We start from the raw sequence: 13,982 nt of genomic DNA on the forward strand, positions 1-13,982 counted from the left end.
GTTTCATTAATCACTGTTATCACCAAGTCCCATCATGTCTACTACTGCAACCACCGTTGAGACCACCCAGGTCAACCCAAACTTGCATGGCTTTGGTCCCATGCGTGTTGATGGTACCGATAGGCATTTTGGAGATTTCCGAGATGATCTGACCAGAGATGGTTTCGCCATCGTCAAAGGCGCTATTCCCAAAGAGAAGGCTTTGAAGTATGCCGATGAGATGTACTCCTGGCTAGAGGGCTTGTACGTTATACTTGAGCAATGTCTTTAGTCAAAAAGTCTGACCAAGATATGTAGTGAACTGGGATTTGACAGAAATGATCTGTCTACTGTGCACAAAGACAAACTTCCCCTGATCAATGAGAAGGGCATGTGTCTACACTACGCTCTTCCTCATGAGAAGTTTGTCTGGGATGTTCGAAGTGAGCCTGGAGTTGTCAGTGCCTTCGAGAAGATCTACGACGACGAGGATCTTATTGTGTCCTTTGATGCCATCAATTTCCAATTCCCCAAGTACGTTGACCTTCTCACATATCGTTCAGTATGCTAATGTCATGCTAGCCGTACTGACATTGCTCCCAACAAGCCCTGGCCACACCAGGACCAGGACCCTGAGAAGCATGGCTTCCGCTGCATGCAAGGGCTAGTGAACATGCTTCCCAACGGCCCAGAAGACGGCGGATTGATCGTCTGCCGAGGCGGCCACCTCCTATCCGAACAATTCCACAGAGAGATGGCCGACGAAGAAAGAATTCCAGCCTGGACACCAGAATGGTATGGCTTTACCGAGCGTGGCATGAAATGGCTCGAAGACCACGGCTGCAAATGGGAAAAGCTCAGTGCCGAGCCTGGTGATCTTCTTCTCTGGGACTCACGCACACCTCACTACAACCTGAGTCCGAAGAACAACCAGCCACGCTTTGCCATCTATACCTGCTTTATGCCCGTTGCAGGTGCAACCCAGGACGACCTACTGCGCAAGAAAGACGCGTTTGATCGTCGTGTTGGTACTACACACTGGCCGAATGCGAAACATACTGGGTCCAATGTCGCCCAACGGGATGGGAAGGAGGATGCTCATAATCGGTCCAAGCCACTGAATGAGCCGGTTTTGAGTGAGAGAGCCTTTAAGCTCACTGGTATTCCTTATATCAAGGCTTAGTTTGCGGGTTCTGCTTGAAATAGTACAAGCAGGTCATACTCGTGATGCTGTTTGTGTGTTTTTGTAATGCATTCTAGTCAGAATAAAGCATTCAATGTTCGATCAATTATAGTTGTGTAGTCCGACATCTCTAGAATGAAAAGGCTGGTCTTGGCTTTATGGGATGCTGCTCCCCCTCGTCCATCAACGCCATTTTGCGTCAGTGATGATCCCCGGTATCTCTGATCCTGATACCTGACACCCGTTCATCCCCTTCCGGCTGATATGCCGAGTATGCGGATCCTTATGCCATAGTTTGGTCTGTGTCTTGATATCTGGTTGGTTGATCCCACTTCACACTCCCATTGCCACTATTGTGCACCGAATGAATACTCGCCATAGGCCCTGAAGTCCAATTCTGTCATATTCCATAGGTCTTCAAATTCAAAGTTTCCAAAAAGATCGGCACTGTGGTCGGTCGCATCGGTTGCTTCCAAACCTTGAAGACTACGTCGTGCAACCTGGTCACCCGAGGGTAATGGATGGTCATTCGATCCTGTGACGCCCGGCCGCTGGCGATGCCCCGACATTGTTTCAACCCCATACTCAGCTGAGCTTTCCATGGCGGGTTTCTGAATGCTACCGTCATGCCGCTGAAAGATGGAAACCACCCGTTCCCGCAGCTGAGTCCATGTCTGGGTAAAGGCGAGCCCAAATCCACGATGAAGATACCAGGCCTCTACAAACTCAGTTGCAGAGGCCAGAAGCTCAACGTCAGACCTAACAAGCCTGCTGTTAGGCTGCCTCAGGACACCAAGGGCAAGGACTACCGCGGCCAAGTAGGTAGGAGGGGCTGCGAGTAATGTTGATCGTAAGCGAAGGTCAGCTAATTGAAGCGACTGTGTCACTATTGATCTTGCCGCACTGGCGCAGATTGATGCACCATCTAAGAGCCGAGGGTGGCTTGGAAGTTTGTCCTTGTTCTTCATCACTTCGATCTCGATGCTTTTCTGTGGGAAAATAATCGCGAAACGCATGACACTGAGCTGCGCCTGCGATTTGGTTAACATTGCTCCCGGAGCTTGATTGGGGAAGACTGACGTGATAGTACTGTTGGGAAATAAATGTTGAAATGACCCTGTGCTCATCTCTGGTATGATCGGTAGATGTGTTGCAAGGCTTGATCGAATCTGGCAGGGATTTTGCCCACCCCAATAGCTCCTGGTCTAGTCTCATGACTTCGCCGAGCATCTCAGCGGATCCGCCTTGAAACCTATGCGAGTATAGACGGTTCGATATTCGACCCATGATGCTACTCAATGAAATCCATGCTTTGAAGTACGGGAGGGCCTGACATGTCACTTCGTCGACAGGGAAGTAGAAACAAAGTGAGTCATAGCTTCTGTCGAGAATTGATGGTCTTCCGCACTCTAGCTGCATGAGCTTCTCTAGAGCAAAGCAAGACCACCAAACACGCTCAGAGAGGGTTTCTGTCTCGGGGCCAGCCGTGAGGCCTTCTGCAGAAGTAGGAGCATGTAATTTATGTAGCCCAAAAGACTGGGCCATGCGGACTGCATGGCCGATGATATGCCAAGCCTGACCGTCTTTCGCAGCAGCCCTCAGTGCAAGAGACAAGAGAAATAGCGATTGCACGCTTGCCAAGTAAGGTATGGCAGTCAAATGTCCGTGAAGACTGTGGCTAGCTTTTAGATATTCGAAGCTCAACTCAAGATCTTCGGATGTCTCATTCGTGCCAAGTGAAATAATTGCGTAAGCGGAAACAAGAGCAGGTACATGAGCAAGCGTAACTCTTTCTTGCCAGCTTTCGGGGCTGGCTGCCTGTATGGCTTGAATAGTTTTAAACTCTGCTTCGAAATTGACTGGGTCGATTACGGGGTAGATGGGCCAAAATCGCGAGAAGAAGGTGTCCATATATGTGGACAGGCTTTGACGATCTGGCAAAAGTGGTAGCTTGGGCATGAGAGGCATAGGAAACTCCTCAGTATGTAACATGCTATGTTCAAATAATGGCGTAGCCTGGCTAAAGCCGTACCTTGCTAGGTGCAGATCGACAAAGTTGAAGAGGCAGTGCACACTACTGGCGCCAAGGTGCTGCACATAACCAAGTTAGACCTGGTGTGAAATCACACAAAGGAAACGAATTTAGTAACACCAACCTTAGTTCTGCCCGCTGCACCATCTGCATTGACACCAACATCTGGTGTCACGGGTGTTTGGGCACCGCCCTGCGCAGTTATACTATGTCCATGTGTAGATTCTTGCACTTGAGCAGCAGTGCTCTCCTGGTATGCCCTGGACTGCCATGAAAAGTGATCTTCCCCTAGCCTCTCACTTCGATTCGTACGAGTTGATACGACATCTGAGCTTACTGATGATCCGGGTATGGCGGAGCTCCTCGACATGCGTCGTACATCCGGCGAAGCTTGCCCCACCAGGTGGTCTGCGGTAGGGACGGTCGGATTCAGCACTGAATTAATGGAGCTCACTACATCTGGAGCAACTGGCACTGGAGCAACAGTGGCTGGCGAGTGGTGGACTGGTGGGATGGCCTGGGCCACTTCCTGTCGAACCTTCGACTGCCAGCGCTTGGTGGCTCGGCGGCGAACGGCAGAGCAATCTTCCGGCTTTCGGGGATCTGACGTTTCACATACCTCCCCCTGACCCTACAGTTCCGGCATTTCGGCTGATGGGCGTCACAGCGAACCTTGCGCTTTCGACACTGGTTACAGGCAAGAGCCACTCGAATCGGTTTCTTTTGGGTAGACTCTCCACTAGCTGCCGAGGGTCCCTGTTTGGCATATACTGGGGTGTCATTTGATGGGGGGAGGGGACCGAAATGGCTTGGCAATGGCATTGAAGACGACTTGCGGGATTGTTAGAGAGAAAGTGGAAATGCTGACGAACCGAGCCGGGGACTTTCTGTTTTTAGCGGGAAGGAAGTGGTCCCGAAGAAACAATACCAAGATTACCATACACCCAGCTAAGGTCATCCACGCCAGTGTTTCATGCGTATTATCGATACGTCTCCTCGTCTTCCCCGCAGTTACCCCGGATTTCGTTTTTTGTTTTGGTACGCGAGCCGAAGTCTGTCGGTTCGGGTCATGTGCTGGTGTAAACATCATCAATTACCTACCTAGTACTTACCTAGGTACACCGTACATACTGATAGTGACCAAGACTATTTTACATGTGATTGGCAATCAACTAATGGAGCGGATTCGACATTTGAATGCACTACCTAGTCTGTCTAGTCCGGCACAGGTGTTTCTTTTGACTACTCCATACCCATACTCTGGGGATGAAATTTTAGACCTTGATCAATTCCAAGTTCTACGTGACGCAATCGAGATTCAGTTTGATATATTTACACCTGAACACTAGTAGAGGCGACCGATAAAAAGCTCTAGAGCAGAGAGCACTATAGTGGTACGAAAGGGAGAATGACTCGACTAGGGAACTCTGCACCAAAGTGGATAGTGTGCTCCCCCTTGTTCAACTCGTGGTCAGGTCTAGGCTTAGAGAAAGCCGCCACCTCAGTGAAACCTGGGTACTGGCCCAGAATATCCACTTGAACACTCTCACCCTCCTCATAGTCGACACCCATAGCCCAGATACCAATCTCCAATTTTACCACGTCTCCCTTCGGTACCTTTTGGACTTCATCATGGGGGTGGAAGGGAAACTGGGGATGAATGGAGCGGTTCGAGTCGATCTTCCGCTGCGAAGCGCGCAGAATGCCCATGGAGCCATGGTGGATTGTTAGGCTCACTCTGTCTTTCTCCGCAATTTCGTCCATGGAATTGACCGGGGCGCGATTGAAGGGGAATTGTAGCTGTCCGAGCTCTTTGCCTCCCTTGCTGAGCTTACGTAGCTGCACAAATACGACCATGTCATCCAGCTCCATACAGCTCATGAAGAGCTCTATCTTGGGAAGGCCAAGAAGCCGGCTCTTCTGCGTAAAGGTATACTTGAACTTTGAGACAGACCATCGGTCTTCCGAGTTGTGCACAGCGGTACCACTTTGACTCGGAAGTTCTGGAGAGAGGTTACCGTCTGAGGTAAGGTATAGGGTACGGTAATCGGTGTTTGGTACTGGGAAGTCGGGGAGGACAATGTCGCTGGTGACATCTTTGTTTCCAAATGGAAGAGTTGTCCAGCGTACTTTGGGTGTCTTTTCCCAGTCGTTATCAATACCCTTGAGATATTTGTCGAAGAATTCCTGCTCGTGGTCAATAAATTGTCTTTATCGCAAAGCCCACACAAATGGGAGAATGGGGCTCCAACCTTCAATTCTAGGTAGCTCTCGGGGACCGCGTAAAGCTCAAACCACTCTTGATAACCACTCCATTTGATCCACTTCTTGTCCGTGTTGACCTCCATCCATCCGCGAATGGCACCCATGGTGTGGATTTGGCTGAAGTCAGATCCGGTAATGAAGCATGGGATGTTGATCTTTGTCATGTCGACCCGCTTGTCGTTCCAGTAAATACTGGATTGCGGGTTCCGGCGGTACATTTCGGCAATGTCCTCAACCCCAGAATTTCCCTTGATGACCAGCGTGGTGATCAGATCATAATTGCTCATGTTGAACCATCCACCTCGACAGAATTGCTCCCGAAAGATGTCTCCAGACCCTTCCCAAGGGGCAATAGCTTTGAGTGATGGCGGGTTTTGAGCGGCTGCGTGCCATTGCATGATAGCGAGATATGAATTCCCCGCCATGCCGACGCTTCCATTACACCATGCCAGCTTGGCGAGACCCTCAATCACGTCGTGTGCATCTTCAGCTTCTTGCATCCCCATACAGGACGTATCGCCATCGCTGTTGCCAGCTCCGCGGGCATCAACGCTGGCAATAGCGTAGCCTCGCGCCACCCACCAAGCCGGGTCCAAGCCCTCAAATTTCTCCAGTCCACTTACATCACCGCGCTCCAGACAACAAGCCCAAGTGCAGACATTGAAAATCATTTCAAGCGCGGAGTATTTCTTGCCATAGGGTGACCATGATATAATCACAGGTACTTTTTCGGCGCTTGTCGGTCGGTAGATGTCAGCGTAGAGTTGGCAGCCGTCTCGAACGGTGATAGCGACATCATGGTCAATCCGAACGTCGGATTCAAGTTTTCTGGCGTTGTATGGTGCGGAGCCCTTGGGTATCACCTCTGATTTTCCTGGAGAAGGCTCGACGTAGCCATTGACACCGACTTCGGGCTTGGTCAATGGCTTGAAGGCGACTTGGTATGGAATAGGCATCGTTGTGATAGATTATGACAGGAGATTGTTGATGGGTGAATGAAAGCGCAAGGAGTAGACTTTTTCCACGGAGTTAAGTAACGAGATGAAAAAAAGAGCAAAGCGAATAAATCCCCCATACACATGAAGGTGACCACGGCAGAAAGCTGCGCCGTTTACCACGGTAAGGTGGGGTCTCAGCTGATATCCATCGGAGGGAGAATATACGTGCTCGGCTCGCACATCTCGCACATCTCGCAGATCCCCCCACTCCCCACTTGTCTCCCCCGCCCAAGCTCTTTGAAACATCAACTATACCGGCACTGGAGAGCATTGGCCGGGACGGAATTGTGGGGGATCCACGGGCCGAACCGAGCCGAAACCCAGCCGAACCGAGTGTTACAATCAGTTCAGGCCGCTTCCTAACTCCAGTTGACCAACACATAAAACCTTGACGCAGATATCTCAATCAAGTCCACAGACCAAGATCCTCCTGAATCATTTTAAGTTCGAAAAACAAACAAACAAACCATAGCCATGTCCACCACAGCTGAGACCAAGCAGCGCACGGTTGCCACTCGCTTCGAGACGAAAGACTTAGTTACGTTCGACAAGAACGCAATTTATGGCGACTGGCGCGATGAGTTCCACAAGAATGGCTGTGTTTTGATCAAGAATGTTATCTCCCCCGAGCGTGCCCAGTACTACTGCGACAAACAGATCCAGTGGCTGAAGAACTTCGAACTTGGCTTCGATGAAAAGGATCCTAGCACTTGGACGGCTGAGCACCTTCCTGTCAGCTTCAAAGGTGGCATGTACTTTGCTTACGGCTCCACCCATGAGAAGATGGCCTGGGAGGCCCGCACTGAGCCTAAGGTCGTCGAGACGTTTGAGAGACTCTGGGGTACCAAGGAGCTAATCTCGTCTTTCGATGGGATGAACATCTCCTTGCCCAACCGGACAGATTTGAACTGGAGCCCTTGGCCTCACTGTGACCAGAACCCGCAGCGCAAGGGGTAAGTCAAGCCCTCGAACTCGAGGATTTGTTTTCTGACGATCTACACAGTATGCAAGCGGTCCAAGGACTCCTCAACTATGCGCCCAACGGCCCCAAAGACGGAGGTCTAATGCTCATGAAGGGGTCTTCTAATCTATTCAACGAGTTCTTCGAGCATAAGCGTGAGTCCGCAGACCACGAAGACGCTCCGCCCCCAGAGATGCAGTACATGGATCTGTTCCTCTTCAGCGAGAGAGACATCAAGTGGTTCGAAGAGAGAGGCTGTGAGCTAGTCAAGATCAACATGGAGCCTGGTGATTTCGTCCTTTGGGATTCTCGAACCATGCACTATGCTTGTCTGCCCGAGGGCAATCAGATTCGGCATGTGCAGTATATCTGCATGACGCCAAGGAAATTTGCCGATGAAGAGGCCCTGAAAGCAAAGGCACAATGCTTTGAGACTTTCACTGGCACCACTCACTGGCCGCATTGGTAAGTCCGCCCTTCCTTGAACCTAATTAGAACATGAACAACTAATGTTTCTCTAGCAATATTCGTCCTGCCGAGGAAAAGCCTATGCGAAATGGAGAGGTTTGCCCCAAGTACAGAACGGAGCCATTTGAGAAACCAATTGTTACCGACCAGGTACTTAAGCTTGCAGGTGTTAAGCCTTACTGAAAGAAGTGTAAGATGTACATATAAGATGTACATGAAACTCTGTTCAGAACGGGAAATGCAGTCATCGTCTATAACGTCCTATCCCAGCTACTTCAAATATGTTTTTGTAGTATTTCTCGTGGTCTTTATAGAGCTACTATGAACTATGAAGATACACCATAAGCATTCGTATGTTCGTTTACAGAAAAAGCACACTGTACTGCGTTATGAGCACAATATTCAATTTATGTACGCCGATTCTCTACGAGGTTCTCCAATACCAAACGGTTTACCTTACACTTCACCATTTACCAGAATCTATACAGAAGCAAATACTCACACTGCTGCACTGACATACAGTTCATCGCGCAGTCTGTCAGAAATGGACCACGGCGGGCAGAGTTCACGGCCACTGGGGACTTGAATCTTTGGATCCTGTATTCGCCTGCTCGGCTCGGGTGGACGGTGGGCTCTCCTCCCTCATCCCCACGGGGTCCGAAGCAGGAAATTGCGGGGGATTTTCCAATTTCAAGTGGGCGGGCGCGGAGGTTTCCCCCGGGAGAATTGACTTCATCGAATCAGAGTCACTAAATTGTCATTGTATCATCTACGATGCTTGGGCCAAGCGCTACTAGCAAACTCTCATTTCAATAACAAGGTCGAGACAGACTTGGCCCTAATACCTCCATTCCCGGAGGGCACTATAAACACTACGTCGTTGACTCGTTTTCCTGTGCCGTTTCCCACCCAGATCTGGTGATATGCCAGTTTTTCTACACCCGTGCCGTTGAATACAACAACGTGCGAACACCATGGACAAAACCTCTTCCGTTGAGCAAGTTGAGAATATCGACATTGAGGGCGATGGTGAAGAGATTCGTGTGACAAAGTCCAAGGTGAACGTGAGTGGAACTGTCCAGCTCACTGCAGGGACGATTGTATATATTCCGACCCCGACGAGTGACCCTCGAGGTCTGTTTGCTTTCCACACACTTTTGTTCTGACATCAATTTTTAACCGTGGGTATGCAGATCCACTAAATATGCCAAAATGGCAGAAGACAATGGTTCTGATTGCCATATCTCTATGTGAGCATTCTCCTGTTGATGACATGGTTTCGTAGAGGCAGACTAACATGCCTAGTCTCGACCATCGGGTTGTGCATCGTCTCCGGATTTGGTGGCCTACTTGCCTTTTACATCCCTGGATATGCAAGTGCCGGCAAGACATATGCTGACATTACCTCTCTCATGACTTACCCAACACTGACTATGTGAGTGAACTTCCTGTTTATCTTCATACCTCGCCTAATGATGACTAGGGGAATCGGCAACTTGATTGGAATGCCGATAGCCATAGCAGTGGGTCGTCGCATTGTGCTCCTCGTCGCAACTACTATTATGCTCGTTGGTGCTATATTGTGTGCGTTTGCAACAAACTTCGAGTGGCACCTCGGAGCGCGTATGCTTGTTGGCTTCGTTGCTGGCCAGAGTGAGGCCCTTGTTCCCATGATCACTCAGGTAAGCCCAACAGTCGACTTTAGGTCTCCTATGCCTCGCAGAGTGCGAAAGCTGACCGTGCTCCGTAACTCTAGGAAATCTTTTTTCTTCATGAGAGGGGCACGTTCCTCATGGTTCAGCAGTCAATTCAGACGATCGCAACCGCTATCTTGGTTCTCTTCGCCAGTCCAATCGCTGGGGCTATAACGCCTGAGTGGTGGTATGGGCTTGGTGCTTGTCTTTCCGGGCTTTCCTTGGTTATGGCATTCATCTTCGTCCCTGAGACAAAGTACTTCCGCCCACGATCGTCCTTCCAAGAGAATAGCTCGACTGAAGGCTTGGGAGAAGATTCGGATAAACACGTGTCCAAAAGCACTCACAAAGTGGTGACAGAGAGGCCTGCTCTTGACTTTGTCACCTACGAGGCTCGTACTTGGCGATCCGATCTTCGGCTTTGGATTGGCTCGCCTGAGTGGCGCCTGGGAATGAAATCATTAATCGTGAGTTTGTGAAACCTCCACACAAGAGCTAACCTAGACTAAAGCTTCGCCTAGCAAACCTTTGAGCTGCTTTTGTTCCCCAATGTTCTTTGGGCTATGGCATTGAATGGCCTCACGCTGGGTGTCAACATCGCCATTGGCACCACCTACGGAACCATTCTCACCTCGTCGTACCACTGGCCAGAAAAGTCCGCAAGCTACATCAACTGTGGCCAAATAATCACATCCCTAGTAGCCTTGCCCGTCTTCGGCTTCGGCTCAGACAGGCTCATCGCCTGGTTCGCCAAAAGACGAAACGGCATTCATGAGCCCGAGATTCGTTTACTGCCACTCATCTTCCCCATTATTATCGGTGTATTCACGGCAGTACTGTATGGACTCGGTGCCACCAATCCAACATCTTACCACTGGTTTGTCTATGCCTGGGCCGTTGCTGCTTACTATTTTACCTTCGTCGGGGCGAATATTGTAGCCATCACATACCTGCTCGACAGTTACCCGCAGCGAGCTAGCCCGCTGTTGATTATTATTTGTGCGTTCCGTGGGATTATCTCATTTGGTGTTAGCTATGGCATCAGCCCATTCATTGACAGTAGTGGCTATGATGGAGCATTCGGCACCTTTGGGGGGTTTGACTGCTGCGCTTGGGCTTCTTGGAGTTCCTGTGTTTATCTGGGGTAAGAAGATTCGTGAGCGCACTGGTAAATTCGCCGTGGATGAGGAGTAAATATGTAATTTTGAGTTGTCCAGATTTATCAAGTTTACATGGTCGAGAGAACAGAGGGGATAATGACGAACCACTTTCTTGTTTTGGTGGATTCTATGTAAATGTGGCCATAAGGCCGTATGAATTCACCAAAAGACTCTTGACATTATGAAGTGTATGGGCAATCAAGTTATGTTTCGTTTTTTCACCATGCATATCCATGTGCCTATTCTCTCGAAAGATCCACTATTAGCTCCATTATCGCAATCCCAATGGTTAATGACTAGGCTGGCTCTCATTCGCTATATTGTTAAAGCTCTATCTGGTCCAATCAGTTCTAGCGTCACCTGGTCTTCTACAGGTTCAAAAGGCGTCCGGACTTTGAAACAAGGGGGTTGTCTATTTGAGTGAGCTCATGGCCAAGTAAACAGATCGAACTTTTGTCCTAAGTACGCTTAAGGGACCCTGATCTAAGCTTGACTAGTTAGTTGCTTTTCACCTAAGAGACACTGGAAAACCGACACTCGGTTCCAGCCGAAGCTCCGGCTAAGTGGGTGAACCGAGTCGGCTCGGCTCGGTTCAACAAGTGGTGCTCAATCGTAAGCCAGGCCTTCTTTTTCTCTTTTTGGCGCTGTAGAACTGTTTAAATTCAATCAAGTGCAGATCACCACTAAAACACTAAACTTGGTGAATATATGACGCCTGCTAACAATTGGTGTGGGGAACATCGTTCGCGCAAGACATCATGGACGCCAAGGATCCTCATCATGAAGAGCCCGAAGGTGACAAGAACACGGAAATAGTCGAAGTCGACGACCAATCTAGCATCTTCGAGCCCACTGGCGCGACAATGGGACGCTTACGCCTACGAATCGTCATGTTCTCACTATGCTTGGCTCTATTCCTTTCAGCCCTCGACGTGACGATCGTGGCTACAGCCCTTCCAACAATCGCGAAGGAAGTCAACGCCAGTGCCGCAGAATATGCCTGGATTGGAAGCGCGTATACCCTATCCACCACCGCTTCCGTCCCCATATGGGCCCAACTCTCGAACATCTTCGGCCGGAAGCCCATCATCATGCTTGCGAACTTGGCCTTTCTAGGAGGAAGTTTGATCTGCGGCCTCACAAAGTCTGTCGGATTGCTCATTGGCGGACGAGTTGTACAGGGACTGGGCAGCGGCGGTTGTCTGATTATGGTGACAGTCATTATTGGGGATATGTTCGAGGTAAAGGACAGGGCCAAATACTATGGCCTCACAGGTATTGTTTGGGCAATTTCGAGCAGCTTTGGACCTATCCTTGGTGGTGTCTTTACACAAACTATTGGTTGGAGGTGGTGCTGTAAGCCATCTTGCTCTCTGTTGTCTGTGGTTAATCACTGACCCCCACTCGCAGTTTTGATCAATCTTCCTTTTGACGGCTTATCCCTCGGTGTGCTATTCTTCGCATTGAAATCTCAAACGAAAACGATACCCATAACGGATGGACTGAAGTCTCTTGATTTGATTGGCTCTCTGTTGATAATTGGCGGTACTGTATGCTTTCTATATGGTCTCGAGGTCGGTGCTTCCGGTCAACGCCCATGGGCAAGTGCCATGGTGATATGCCTGTTGGTGTTTGGCGTGGTTATCCTCGGGCTCTTCACACTGTATGAAGCCCGCTTCGCGACAAATCCACTCATCCCAGGCCGAATATTATCCTCTCGAACCAATTGCGCCTCTATCTCTGTTCTCTGTCTGCACAGCTTCGTCTTCATCTCATACGACTATTTCCTCCCTCTTTACTTTCAAGTGGTATTGGGCTTCAACGCTATTATTTCTGGTGTTTGCCTCCTTGCTTTGGTCGTGCCGCTTTCCGTCTTTACGATGAGCACTGGCTGGTATGTCAGACGCAAAGGAGACTACCAGACGCCCATTTGGATTGGGACATGCTTCATGACCTTGGGAACCGGCCTATTTATTAGTCTTGGCTCTGGGATCGATTGGCCCAAGATAATCATATTCCAGATGATTGTCAGCATAGGAGCTGGCCCGCTGTTTCAAAGCCCAATGATCGCACTGCAAAGCCATGTGAAGCAGATCGATATTGCAGCCGCCATGTCCGCATCATCATTCATGAGGAGTCTTTGCAGTAGCATTTCTATTGTGATTGGCTCCGTGCTGCTTCAGAAGACCCTGCATGGCGGAAAACTTACGCTAGAGAGTGATGATGGAGCAGACAAAAATATAGGCAAGACACTGAGTGTCGAGAACTCTGCTTCGGCCCTGAGCACGATGTGGATTTTCTATTGTGCAATTTGTGGGGCCATGATGTTGGCATCGCTCTTCATTAAAAAGATGCCGATACATAAAGCGGCTAGAGATCGTGGAAGCAAAGATGTATCAGAGAAGGCCTAGATGTCGACTTCGAGTCAATGAATTCGTGAAAATTGATTTGTGTTGGAAGTATATATCCGGACAATATGCATTCGCCCGGTCGAGATCATCATGCCTTCTGCTGGGGCAATTCCCGCTTTTCGTCGGAAGCCTTCGCACTTTTTGGCCCGGGATAATTCACCAATCTCTATCCTTTTTTGTCCCTCCCAGAAGCAGACGAGAAGTTTCACATTGTAGGCTGAGGCTGCTAGTGTCCACCATGGGTGGGTGAGTGGGTTGTTGTTGTTGTATTTAACGTCCGGGGGGATGGGTGGGTGGGTGGCTCGTTGAACAGTGCATATGTGGCCGTATATCGATTCTTACTTCGACAGAAGCTGGAGCAGAATTGGGGAACTGTGCATGAGTTGGATCTTGCGGGTGTTTCTCGCCTTGATGAGCCGACCTGATGGTCTTCGGGTGATGAAAAGCGAAATTGGCTTTCAGAAATCGGAAACACGACGTCCCCAGGCCATGAGGCCAGACTATCGACAATTGCCGTGACCTGCGAGCGAGTAAAACGAGTGAGTACATAGTCAAAACGTACGACAACCTGTACATACTGGAGATAGAGATCTTGTTGGGGTCATTACCAAAACTTTTTCATTTGCTGGGGTAGAATCGAATAATTTGTCGCATGTAGAGCTGGCGGAGACGTAAGCAATCTGTTTCCATTGTTGTCGACGCTGGTGCCTCAGGCGGGTAGGACCGATGTTTTCTCTCCTCCCCCAAAGAAACCCTCGGAGCAGCATCACTCAGACTATGATCATTTCTTGTGTGCTTTGCCGTACTAACAGTGAAGTACAGCACCTTCAG

The 13,982-nt window shown here is 49.6% G+C and overlaps 6 protein-coding genes across 6 annotated transcripts; 4 read left to right on the forward strand and 2 right to left on the reverse strand.

Annotated features, from left to right (window-relative positions):
* Positions 1–34: 34 nt before the first annotated feature.
* On the forward strand, positions 35–1,162 carry N7489_002693 (uncharacterized protein; the record flags this gene model as incomplete). The annotated part of the gene is made up of 3 exons (XM_056708448.1): positions 35–243; positions 298–513; positions 562–1,162. The coding sequence occupies 3 exons, from the start codon at positions 35–37 to the stop codon at positions 1,160–1,162; spliced, it is 1,026 nt and encodes a 341-aa protein (XP_056572750.1).
* A 350-nt stretch (positions 1,163–1,512) lies between these two features.
* N7489_002694 (fungal specific transcription factor domain-containing protein) lies at positions 1,513–4,016 on the reverse strand (the record flags this gene model as incomplete). The annotated part of the gene is made up of 4 exons (XM_056708449.1): positions 1,513–2,193; positions 2,243–3,253; positions 3,319–3,825; positions 3,867–4,016. The coding sequence occupies 4 exons, from the start codon at positions 4,014–4,016 to the stop codon at positions 1,513–1,515; spliced, it is 2,349 nt and encodes a 782-aa protein (XP_056572751.1).
* Positions 4,017–4,580: 564 nt separating this feature from the next.
* N7489_002695 (CocE/NonD family hydrolase) lies at positions 4,581–6,415 on the reverse strand (the record flags this gene model as incomplete). The annotated part of the gene is made up of 2 exons (XM_056708450.1): positions 4,581–5,381; positions 5,447–6,415. 2 exons carry the CDS (start codon positions 6,413–6,415, stop codon positions 4,581–4,583), a joined length of 1,770 nt encoding a protein of 589 aa, XP_056572752.1.
* Positions 6,416–6,931: 516 nt separating this feature from the next.
* On the forward strand, positions 6,932–8,069 carry N7489_002696 (uncharacterized protein; the record flags this gene model as incomplete). The annotated part of the gene is made up of 3 exons (XM_056708451.1): positions 6,932–7,410; positions 7,461–7,883; positions 7,940–8,069. The coding sequence occupies 3 exons, from the start codon at positions 6,932–6,934 to the stop codon at positions 8,067–8,069; spliced, it is 1,032 nt and encodes a 343-aa protein (XP_056572753.1).
* Positions 8,070–8,860: 791 nt separating this feature from the next.
* N7489_002697 (uncharacterized protein) lies at positions 8,861–10,774 on the forward strand (the record flags this gene model as incomplete). Its single annotated transcript, XM_056708452.1, has 7 exons — positions 8,861–9,020; positions 9,080–9,136; positions 9,192–9,321; positions 9,370–9,568; positions 9,643–10,047; positions 10,102–10,606; positions 10,641–10,774. The coding sequence occupies 7 exons, from the start codon at positions 8,861–8,863 to the stop codon at positions 10,772–10,774; spliced, it is 1,590 nt and encodes a 529-aa protein (XP_056572754.1).
* A 724-nt stretch (positions 10,775–11,498) lies between these two features.
* On the forward strand, positions 11,499–13,151 carry N7489_002698 (MDR family MFS transporter; the record flags this gene model as incomplete). The annotated part of the gene is made up of 2 exons (XM_056708453.1): positions 11,499–12,096; positions 12,151–13,151. 2 exons carry the CDS (start codon positions 11,499–11,501, stop codon positions 13,149–13,151), a joined length of 1,599 nt encoding a protein of 532 aa, XP_056572755.1.
* Between the last annotated feature and the right edge of the window lie 831 nt (positions 13,152–13,982).

This window comes from Penicillium chrysogenum, assembly GCF_028827035.1.
Source record: "Penicillium chrysogenum strain IBT 35668 chromosome Unknown utg000001l_segment0_segment0, whole genome shotgun sequence".
Lineage (NCBI taxonomy): Eukaryota > Fungi > Ascomycota > Eurotiomycetes > Eurotiales > Aspergillaceae > Penicillium > Penicillium chrysogenum.